At 42.7% G+C, this 12151-nt stretch overlaps 1 protein-coding gene across 1 annotated transcript; it reads right to left on the reverse strand.

Annotated features, from left to right (window-relative positions):
• Window positions 1–8637: 8637 nt before the first annotated feature.
• On the reverse strand, window positions 8638–10814 carry LOC120440773. Its single transcript, XM_039613994.1, has 2 exons — window positions 9898–10814; window positions 8638–9310 (listed from the first exon to the last, which is right to left on the reverse strand). The coding sequence occupies exons 1-2, from the start codon at window positions 9976–9978 to the stop codon at window positions 8774–8776; spliced, it is 618 nt and encodes a 205-aa protein (XP_039469928.1). The 5' UTR covers window positions 9979–10814; the 3' UTR covers window positions 8638–8773.
• Window positions 10815–12151: the final 1337 nt, after the last annotated feature.

Raw genomic sequence — 12151 nt, forward strand, 5'->3', positions numbered from 1 at the left:
TCTACCCCAACCGTAAACCCTGGATGACAAGCAAGGTTCAGGCACTGTTAAAGGCACGCAACTCTGCATACAAATCTGGGGACCAGGACATGTACAGCAGAGCAAGAGCAGACCTTAAAAAAGGCATCAGAGCAGCAAAACTGGAGTACTCAAACAAGCTATCAGATCACCTCCCTGATAACAACTCCAGGAAGGTATGGGAGGGCCTGAAACACATCACCAATTACAAAGCCAGTGGGACAAATATAGATAACATGGACATCTCGTTAGCGGAGGAACTTAACCACTTTTTTGCCCGCTTCGAGAAAACTGCAGTCACCCCCACCATGCACACCACCCTGCCCACAGCGTCCTCTGAGCACAGCCCCCACACATTTAGCCTCCAACAACATCAGGTCCGCAATGTGTTCAGAGCAGTGAATCAGAGGAAAGCTGCTGGCCCCAACGGAATACCTGGTAGAGTGCTCAAAGCCTGCGCCGACCAGCTGGCTCCTGTGTTCACCAGACTATTCAACCTCTCCCTGACACATGCCACTGTCCCTCACTGCCTGAAATCATCAACAATAGTCCCAGTCCCCAAGTCCACCACCATCAGTAGCCTCAGTGACTACAGACCCATCGCATTGACTCCAGTGGTTGCAAAGTGCTTTGAGAAGCTGGTCCTAAAACACATAAAGGACTGCCTCCCACCCAGCTTCGACCCCCACCAGTTTGCCTACAGGGCAAATAGGTCCACAGAGGATGCAATTTCCACTGCTCTCCACTCTGCTCTGCATCACCTGGAGAATCCTGGGACATCAGTAAGGATGCTCTTTGTTGATTACAGCTCGGCCTTCAATACTATCATCCCAGACATTCTTATAGACAAGCTGGTAAACTTGGACTTCCCCCCCCTCCACATGTGCATGGATCAAAAACTTCCTCACAGACCGTTCACAATCAGTCAAGGTTGGCAACCAGCAATCATCCACCCTGTCGCTCAGCACTGGCTCACCACAGGGATGTGTGCTGAGTCCACTATTATACACCATCTACACCAGTGACTGCACCCCTACGCACCCCTGCAACATCATCATCAAATTTGCAGACGACACCACTCTGATGGGGCTCATCACCAACGATGATGACACCGCCTACAGGGATGAGGTCCAGCGGCTGTCAATTCAATTCAATTCAATTCAATTCAATTTTATTTATATAGCGCCAAATCACAACAAAAGTCGCCTCAAGGCGCTGTCAGAATGGTGTAACTACAATAACCTCACCCTAAACACCAAGAAAACCAAGGAATTGGTCATGGACTTCCGCAAAACAAGGACTGATCCTCCCCCCCTCTCCATAAAAGGTGACTATGTGGAGAGGGTGTCCTCCTTTAAGTTCCTCGGCACCCACATATCCGAGGATCCTGGTTCACAAACACATCAGCCCTAGTAAAGAAAGCCCAGCAGTGCCTCCATTTCTTGAGGGTTCTGAGATGGAACAGGCTGCAGACTGAACTCCTAGTGTCCTTCTACCGTGCCACTATCGAGAGTGTGCTGGTGCACGCCATCCCTGTGTGGTACGCTGGTTGCATAACAGCTGACAAGAAGAGACTACAGAGGATCATCAGAATTGCAGAGAAGGTGATCGGCTGTCCACTCCCCTCCCTGGACTTAATTGCCAGCTCAAGATGTCTCTCCAGAGCCAGGGCAATTATAAAGGACCACCTCCATCCTAACCACCACCTCTTCAACATCCTGCCCTCTGGAAAAAGGCTCAGATCCATCAGGTGCAAAACCAACAGACTAAAGAACAGCTTCTTCCCGTGGGCTGTCAGAACTATTAATGGAAACTAAGAGTGTGTAAAGACCCCCCAACACATCCACCCTGACACTGCTGTTGATCATCTATGTGCAATATCTCAGTCTTTCCATGTTCTGTGCAATATTTTTGGCTCAAGTGCAATTATTTTGGTCCCAGTCTGTTTCAGTGTTTCCTACACATACACCATGTATATAGTTCCACTCACACATGTATATATATATACACTGCTTTTTATTTTATTCTATTTATTTATTTATTTATTTTCCACCTTCGATGTATATTGGTTTCTCTTTTTCTTTTTCTTACTTTAGCACCTTTGTGGTCCAGCTACCCAATTTCGCTGTGCAAGAAACTGCACAATGACAATAAAAAGCTTTAAGTCTCTAAGTCTAAGTCTTAAAGAATGGAGAACACACACTTTTTTTTTTGTAAAAAGATAACAATGTTTGCCTTTTCTGCAGCTATAGGGCATATATGGTATCACTCTATCAAACAAGAAGACAGCCGCATGTAACTACGACGGTGTTTGCTAGTTCACCTTACATGCATTAATTTAATAACGTGGTTAGCCTACTCAACATAAATTACACACAAACAACATGAAGCTACTCATGCAGAGAAGAACGGCTGCTGCTGCCATCATCATCCGTCATCATTTCTGCTACACTGGCAGGGCTAGGGGCCAGGACTCTACTCTTCGGGTTCTTGGGGGATGTTGCTAACTCCGGGTCTGATAACAGGCACCACACCCGCAGTAGATGTGCTCGTTGCTCGGTCTTGCAGCAAGCTATCAAATACGGTGCATTTCTCAGCTTTTAAAAGAACGCTATGCGTCGCCAGGTGTTTCATCAGATTCGAGGAGTTACCTCCTTTGCACAGTATCACAGTATCAGCTTAAAGCACTTGTTGCAGGCTGCTGAGTTTGCATCTTTTGCTGTGAAGTACAGCCAGACTTTTGACCGCTTCGCCCAGACATTTTTAATCTGTAGCTCTGCTCTAAAAGAGCGTACGTACCTGGGCCCACCTACTATCCTTGGAAAGGTAAAATGATTGTCTAGAATCCAAAGTGTATGACATCTCAGGAAAAAAAAAACACCAAAATAAAGCACCGAAATGTGCGCTGCTTTTCGGTCTGGTTACTACCGTTTATGTCAGAACCGTATCGGTACCCATCCCTACCTCCATTCCTGCTTGTGTGTTCCGCTCATATGTCATTTCAAGTTTTGTTGCCAACAATAAAGCTGCGGTTGTTTTTGAGTTCACTTTTGCCTCCATGAGTCCTGCACTTTTCTTTTTTTTTTACTGTGTACCGGATCGGATCACGGTTTTAAGTCACGGATCGGATCAATTTTTGGATCAGCAAAAATAGAAAAAAAAAGACAAAAATTCGACTCGCCATTTACTTATTTAAGTATTTTTTGCCTATTAAGAAACATTCAACTGAAGACTCATTCCACGCAATTATATAAAAACAAATTAAGGTGCAATATGGACATTATGGACCATGCTGGGCATCCTCTGCACACGGCCATAAACAACCAGAGGAGTCTGTTCAGAGAGAGGTTGCTTCTCCCAAAGTCAAGGACCAGCAGACTTAAAAAGTCCTTTGTCCCACACGCCATCAAACTGTTTAACTCCTCGCTGGAGGGGAGAGGGAGGGGAAACGGGGACAAAGGAGGGGGGAACAAGTAATCTGTAGTGCCTTGTCACTGTGCAATAGTTTTTGTTAATATCCAACAGTGTAATAGACTCACAATACTTGAAATGTGCTGTTCCCTTGTATTCTTATTCCTATTTATTCTATTTATCCCTTTTGTATACTCTGTATTTATATATGTGTATATATGGTATATTTCTGCTCACATTCTGCAACTTCTGTCGGTGCTGTGCTACTGGAAACAGAATTTCCCGGAGGAACCCACCCGAGGGATAAATAAAGTTTCATCTAATCTAATGTAATCTATAGGGCAGTACAGAGCTTTGTATCTACCACTCCGCTGTGATATAAAGAGCGGTCACGTGGCTGTCCGTTGCCCTGGAGGTCCACCCACTTGTAGTTAGGGCAACAGAAGATGCCTGGGACAGTTCAGCCATAACTTTAAACTTCTCCTGCTCATACATGCTTGGAACAATCTTGTCACACTGAAGTGGACGCACAACGGGATATCATAGTGTGGCTCAAGCACGTTCATCACAGTTTAAACCCCTTGTTTTGCACAACGGAATATGGCCTCCCGTCTGCAGCTAAACACCCCAATAGCTTTTGTAATAGCTTTAATCCGGTCGGACTGGGCAGCAAAGGGCTGCTTAAATGCCGCAAACTCCTCTGCTCCGCCACTTGGACCGCTAGCGCTGACCATAACTATCGCTTGACAGACCCACCACGCGCACCATACACATACTTTTTTTTTCTTTTTCGAATCTTCGGATCACGTGAGTACTGAACCGTGGAGTGGGATCGGTTCGGATTTCGGATCAACCGTGATCCTTTGCACCACTAGTAAGAATATTCAACATCAACATCAATACATTTTTCAAAAAATGCCTCTCTGTGCAAAATGGGTTTAAAAACATAACTGTGGGATACTGTTTGTCTGTAATTTGGACAACCCAGCGCGTGCTCGCGGCACAGGGGAAACAAATTCTGTCGAGGACACCTACCTGGGCACTAGGGCTGAGTATCATAAAAAGTAATTAGTAAATGATTACTTATTACTTTTCCAAAAAAGTAATCCTATTACATTTGTCATTACTTCTTTTCAAAAGTAATTAGTTACTTTTTTAAAACATGATACACACCTGAATATGTAATAAAGCAATAGACCTTTCAGCCCAATTGTATTTTTTCTGCATAATCCATCATAATCCATCCGCAGGTTTCTCTGTGAATTTCACATCCCCGTGGCAGTGTGCTCGGTACTTGCTCAGAAGTTTAGGGGTTTTAGCTGTAAAAAGAAGTTTTCTTCCCACTCAGAGTGCACAGCGGACGCTAATGTTTTTGTCACTTTGTACTGAATCAAACTCAGTACTTCCGTGCTTTAAACGCTGCCCGGTCATAATCTCTCCCGCACTCTATATATTATCCAATGTGGATTTGCACACGTCCGTTAACACGAACGCCGTATGTGCTTACATCATTGTCATGAGACACGCTCACAAAAAAAAAATCACGGTTTAGTAACGCAGTAATGCAGCATGCTTGCTTATGGGAATGTAACAGTAATCTAATTACTTTTTTGCAATAGTAATCCCTTACTTTACTCATTATATGAAAAAAGTAATGGGATTACAGTTATGCATTACTCATAATCCAGTGATCTGGAGGAATACAGGCAGGTGAGGAGTTACTGTATGAGCCCGTGAGAATGAACCAGCAAATAGTGTTTCCAAAGATGACCAGTCTGCAGGTGAGTGAGAATCTCCAAATGATTAGTACGGTAGATCCTTAGAAGGTAATAAGGACACAGGAAAAACAAGGTAAGTCAACTTCAACATACAAAGCTAACGCGGCCTGTACTAACATAGGTTAGTGGACGAACGGGCAAAGAACAGTTGTGAACGCAGGTCTTAAATACTGCTGGCTGATTATCCTGGATCACAGACATGTGAGTATGCCAGGTGGGCTGATGAGGGCTCCGCCCACAGATGGAAAAGCAGCCAAAACATGGAAAAATACAGCCACTCACCCGACCCATGACAGATAAGGTTATATGGGTTACAGCAGCTGACAATGTTAAATTCTCTCAGGTTGACTCCAAAACATGTTACATCTTTTAAGGAAGTACTGTCAAGAGAAAGAGAATGAGCTGCCTAGTTAGTTAGGAATATATCATAGAATAATATTATATAAGAAGCTCAAATTACTCCTGTCATATACTGGGTTATGTTAGTGCCTACGCTGAGCTGTGGGGTATTGCAGCTTTACGCCATCTGATATGCTTTGCGGCAGGGTTGCCTAGTGGCAGTTTTATTCCTAGCTGTCGTACCCGTTGTTGTGTTCCTATAACTGATGCTGAGCACATGTTCAATAAAACAGCATCATAAGGAAAGCTACCGAGTGGTCATTCTACATGATGTCAGAAGTGACCTGGACCATTGCCGGAAAAACACCATAAGGGAGGAAACAGCAGAATGGCAGAAAGTTTAATCCCCCGACAAGCTTCCCCTTCAATAAGCCGACAGAATGGCCTGACTGGAAACAGCGTTTCAAGCACTATAGGATCGCAACAAATCTTCACAAAGACAAAGGATAAGGTGAGCTGGATCTCCTCCATGCCTGCTTCATGTCCTGTGGGGCAGGGCTATGGCTTCCCACACCTACTATTAGACAGTGACATGGAGAAACCTTGAGAATACAAGTGCGCTTACACACACAGGTGTCCACACACGGGTGTTCACACCTGACTGTACAAACAGGTACTCACAGACAAACACTGTCTTGGTTGGGTGCTGCTTCTAAACATATCGTGCATTGATGGTCTGGTGTGCTGCTCAGTAACACTCAATATTTATTATTTACTGTTACTTATGCTTAAGTGGGTTGTTGCTTTGGTTTCCCTACTATGTTCCCTTTTTGCTGTTTTTGTTTTCCAGCAGGTGATCAAGCAGAGTTTTAGTGTCTTTTCTCTCCGTCTCTCTTCCTCTCTGTTTTTTTTCCCTCTCCTTTTTTGTTTCTGCTGATTCTCCTATGTATCAGTTACAGTTATCTGCTTGCATACCTACTGCTTACTTTGGTCCTATTTCTATTTCTATTATTTTCCTTTTATTCTCTTTATGTTACTTGTTAAGCAGTTAAGGTTATTATTATTATTATTATTACTATCAACGAGTGCATTCTGTTCTGATTGAAATAACTTAAAAAATAATAGATTAATTAAATTAAAACAAAATCATAATAATCAAACAAACTATGACAATCAAGTGGACCAGTATGGCAAAGCCACATGGGAAAATAAATCTGTTGTCCATTCTTCTTGGCCTTCAGACAATAATTCTGATTACTACAGTGCCGGACGGGACAGGCAAAAAAAAGAAAAAAAAAGAGAGATTACAGAACAAACAACTTCATTATGAGATTTGGTACTGAGTGAACGACATGTTGTGGATGAGTGGACATGGCTGTTACCTGAACATTTTAAACTACATTTACATTTTGTAAATGTAGTTTTTGAACAACACTAAAACAACATCAGGAAATATATATAATATATTAATTATATAATATATATAAAGATATTTGGAGTCACACAATATATATAAAGTTGAAAGTGGAAACGGAGCAGATTGGACTGAGAGTGCAGTGGAAATACTTTGATTTAATATATGCCAAAGATCATGTTTTTCAAAGCTCTGTTACAAAAGTAACTTCTATTCTCTGTGTTTTCAGTGTATAAGAGAAAAAGACTAATTAATGACATGCAACACATACAAAAAACAACACAAACCCCCCCCGATGAAGTCATTTTCAAAATTTGTCTGAAGAACCTTTCAACCAATAGGGTTTTGTTGCTAAAATTAAGCTCTGTGATTGGTGACTCCATGGCCACCAAGCACAGTGAGAACAGGCTTAAAAAGGGTCCCAGCACAGCATTCACTGCAAGCTGAATGACAGCAATGGCTCATCTGAAACTTCTTCTCCTTCTCCTGTGGGTTGGTGAGTGAACTATTGCACTTATTTCCTGTGTTTATTTTCCTTTTTTTGGACAGTTTCTCAGGTTGTGACAAATCTGTGTTACTAAAGGATCATTTAAGTTTTCACTAAACCATCAGGTAATTTTCAGGCATCACAGTCAGCACAGGAGTAGATTTGCACAAAAGGATCTATGGAGGTCAAAAGTGTCCAAACACTGTGAGCGTCTGTATCATGTGAAACTGATGGCAACAAATGAAACACATGAAACTCTCTGTGGTGGCTCACTGATCCATGAACAGTGGATTCTGACTGCAGCTCACTGCTGGAAACCTGGATGGTGAGTAAATAACAGTTTCACTTGTAAATGTGTTTTTATAAGAATTTAAAAATAAAGACACTTTTTCTTATGCTCATGTTGGTTAATTACAGTCACTAACACACTAACACCCATTTCCCCTTGTGCAGGGATATGTATGCAATTTTAGGAATTCATCCACGTTATATATGTTTATAACGTTGTATAGCATTTAAACAATACAATAAGTATAGTTTATTTATTATGTATTTATCCATCCTTATATTAAGTATATGAACTCTTTGAATTTGTAAAATAGTGTATAAAAGATTGCATGTGTGTGTATATACACTCCAAACGAAGTTAATGATTATGGTTTTATTTATATATGTTATCTATCAATTGTATTTATTTGTTTTTAACCATCAATAATATTAAAACATGGTTTATCATTTCACTGGCAAATGTTTTCTTCTTACCTGCCAGCCAGGTGAAGCCGTTCAATGATCTTCTCCATGTCATCAAAGGAAATCTTCCCAGATGCTAGAGAGAGGGGCTGCAGGTGGAAAAGCCAGTTTTCTTCTGAAAAGTCAAACCACTTCCGGACATAACTGATGGCAGTGTCTAGGAAGGCTGTAAACTCCTGCCTGGCACCATCAGCATCAGATGGCGAGAGACGCTGGAGCTTTTGTCTTGTTAGGTACCCGTAGAACCCATCATCTCTTCTCTGAATAAGTCTTTTCAGGAAGCACTCCATGATGGAATAGAGGTCAACAGACGTGGTTACATTCTTCTCCAGTTTTTTCACCACTTCTTCAAACAGACACATGACATTGTTAAAGAAGAGGAGGTAGACTTCCACAATGTCTCCCTCTCCCTCAACTCCAGCAGCATCTTCTGTCAACTTCAGCAATTCCTTCAGGAGCCTTGGACGTTCCTCACCAATGCTAATGAGATACGACTTCAGCGGGTCCCAGTTCTGCAGCAGGCGGGTGATTCCAGGGTTGAGTGACAGCCATCTCGTCACAACATGGCGTAGGATATCATGGATGGCAGTTGCCACGAAGGATCTCACTGTTGGTCTCTCTCAATTTTGTGAAGACTGAGTTGTGGATGCCATAATTTACATTTGCATTGTCAGCACTGAATGCCGAAACCTGATCTAAGGATAGCCCCACGTTTTCAAGAGAGCTTTGTATTATTTTTACTATTCCCTCTGCAGACTCATCTGGATTTTCAACAAAATCCAATATCTTGTTGACAACTCCAGCTTCTGGTGTAAAAAACTGCAAGGCCAAGGGAAACATCTTCCGATTTCCCTTATTTGAAGCATCAGTGTGAAGAGACAATGGGAGTGGAGTTGCACCACTTTTCAATTTTTTGATCACCTCTTCTATTGCCTTTGGAGACAGGACATCTGTGACAACTGCTTCAGCTTTCGTCCTTCCGCAGGACATCTTCTTGGCAATACTGGAGTCATTCAGCGTTCGTACAGTCAGTTTGAGTGCACAGTCAGCCGAGTTATAACTTAAACCGTGCTTTACAGTGTGGTAGATATGGGTCACCTCTGCAGCAGTCACCTATAAAATAGAAATATATATATATTACAGTATATCTGTATAGTTTGTGTAGTTTATCAACTGACTTTAAAGTATAAATTACGCATGCAACTTGTAAGAAATGGGTATCGTCATATTATATGTTTTCAATATAATGTGTATTCCTTATATATATTCAATTCAATAATACTTTATTAATCCCAGAGGGAAATTAGGTGTTGTTGCAGCTCAGACTAATCAAGTCTTCAAAGAGTTGTTGAAGACCACAATGACTGTGGGACGGAAGGATCTCTGCCTTGCCTTGAAACTGAAGTCTCTTCTGTGTCAACTTATTCGGGCTTTGTGACTTCAGTTGAGGTATTATTTCAGCTTTTCTAATGCTAATCAGCTGCTCCCGTTTGTAAACCCGCTTGTTCCCATGATTACGCATCATAACTCATCATCATTATTCATCTAAGTATTACTTTTATGTAGTCATCTATTCGTTGTAATCATCTATCCTTGCAGTTGTTTATTACACAAAATAAATGATATTATCAAACTTCTGGCCACATAGCCCATATTAACCTTAACCAGAGGGTTTAAAAAAAACCCCAATGTTTACATACCATATCTGCTTCTGCCGTGGCCTGGTGGACAACAAATTGGTCAAGGGTTCCCCTTTCTTTCACGCCCCTCATGTTCATCATGTGCCCACCAGTAGAAGCATGCTGCTTAACGTCAGTCAGTCCACCATGGCAAATGGAAAAAGTGCGCCGGCACACAGTGCAGTGCGCTTTATACGTGTTATCGCGCACTTTTCCCAGCCAGGTGTTTTCATTTTCCCATTCCTCCCTGTATTTTTGCAGCCTTTTTTTTTCTTTCTAGGAGGGGAAAAAACACTGTTGGTCGAAGGTGTACTGTCGTCCCAGACTTGCGCCGCAGTGTCGGTGTTTGTCTCCCTGTTGGCCATGCTTTCTTGTTGTGGTCATCTGTTGTCTTCCGGTATCTTCTCCGCACGCGACCTTTCCTCGACCAATGAGATAAGCGGTAATCTGAATTGTTATACTCGTGCGTAAGTGTGCTGTCAGCTCATTGGTCACAGAGCAGGAGAGGGGCTGGGAATTATGTTTTCAAACAAAGCGTTAAATCCATTAACATTTATAGACTTTTTGTGATTCTCCCTGTATTACGGGACAAAGTGCGTCCCTTTTCAGCTCAATATGGGACGTGTACTTTTGTTTCTGAATATGGGACGATTCTGTTTTTTAAGGGACGGTTGGCAACCCTATGTACATCTCCCTTCTAGAAGGTGTAATCAATAAGTGTGAATTAATAAAATAGTTGTTAATTGACTACTGAGTCCCGGTGTTCTTTCTGGAGGCCTGAGGAATCTACGAACCGGGGTGAAACTGTTTAGAGGCACCAACGTATACTGTGGTCCATTATCTGATACAACAATGTCCGGGATGCCCTGTCTGGCAAAGTGAGCCTTTAACTTTCTTTTTTTTTTTCTTTTTGCCTGTCCTATAAGGATCTTTAGCCATTAGAATTGTTGTCTGAAGGCCAAGAAAGATGCCAAGCGGATTTACTTAACCAATTGGATCATCATGGCCTTGCCATATTGGTCCATTTGATTGACCTTTATTACAATTATGTATTTATTTGATTTGATTTTCAGTTGTTACAGACGGGACAGACATGACTGGGGGATAAGACAGGGAGAAAGAATGAAAGGAAGAGAGGGAGAGAAAGAAAAATAGAGGGGAGAAGAGATGGTGAGAAAGGGGGCAAGAAAAAAATGAAAAATAAACAAAACACCTGGATCACCTGTATGGAGATAAGAAAAAACAGAAGAGAAAACAAACAAAAAAGAGCAACATAATAAATACAACATCATCACAATAAACTAGATAACAGTAGATACTAAATATTACATGTTATTGTGCAGCACGCAAGATCGACAGCGCACAATGTGCTTTGAGGTAGCAGCCAAGAAAGGTTTAGTTTGTGTCTGTGATCATCCGTGTGTACACCTGTGTGCACACCTGTGTGGATCAGCAGGCTTGTATTTAAAAGGTTTCTCCATGTAACGATCTGCTAGGGAGTGTGGGGAGCCATAGCCCCATCCCCCAGGGCATGAAGCAGGTATGGAGGAGATCCAGGCCCCAGACATCCAGAGGCCCCAGAATACAAGGACCCAAGGAGGACCACCACAGGGGCAGCCGTGCCACCCCCCTGGGAAGAGCTGAGGAGAGACCCAAACGAGAGGTCACCCAGCAGCCACGGAGCAGAGGCCAGAGGGGGTTGCAGTGATGTGCCCGCGGGCTCTGCCGGCATCCAGCTGTGCCAGAGAGGACTGGGCCTCAGGCCCAGAGGCCTGAGGGCACCCCACCCTCTGGAAGGGGCTCAGCCGGGCCAAAGGCACCAGGCCCCGCCAGTCGGCCACCAGGACTGAGTCGGTACATACATGAGTGCCCAGCCCCAGACACCAAGAACAACCAAAACACCAACGTCTGAGGGCATCAGCCACTGGCAGGGAGTGTGGTGAGGGGGGATAGGCCTCCATACCTCGGAGAGCCTGAGATGTTCCCAGAGAAGTGGCGTCTAAGACCCAAGCTGACATATAGACACAGACGAACAGATGCACGGAGACACAAACGTGCATTCCCACCTCCATATACACCAGGGGTGTCAAACTCAATTGCACAGGGGGCCAAAACTCAAGGCACACTTTAGGTCGTGGGCCAAACAAGATAAACATTTATTGAACACACTAAAACAATGTTTTTTTTAAACATAAATATGAATAAAAACAGACAGGAATATTATTCCAGATTAAATAAACTTTAAAAAAAAACACTTTAACTTTAAATATTTTGC

Source organism: Oreochromis aureus, linkage group 6 (assembly GCF_013358895.1).
Source record: "Oreochromis aureus strain Israel breed Guangdong linkage group 6, ZZ_aureus, whole genome shotgun sequence".
Taxonomy (NCBI): domain Eukaryota; kingdom Metazoa; phylum Chordata; class Actinopteri; order Cichliformes; family Cichlidae; genus Oreochromis; species Oreochromis aureus.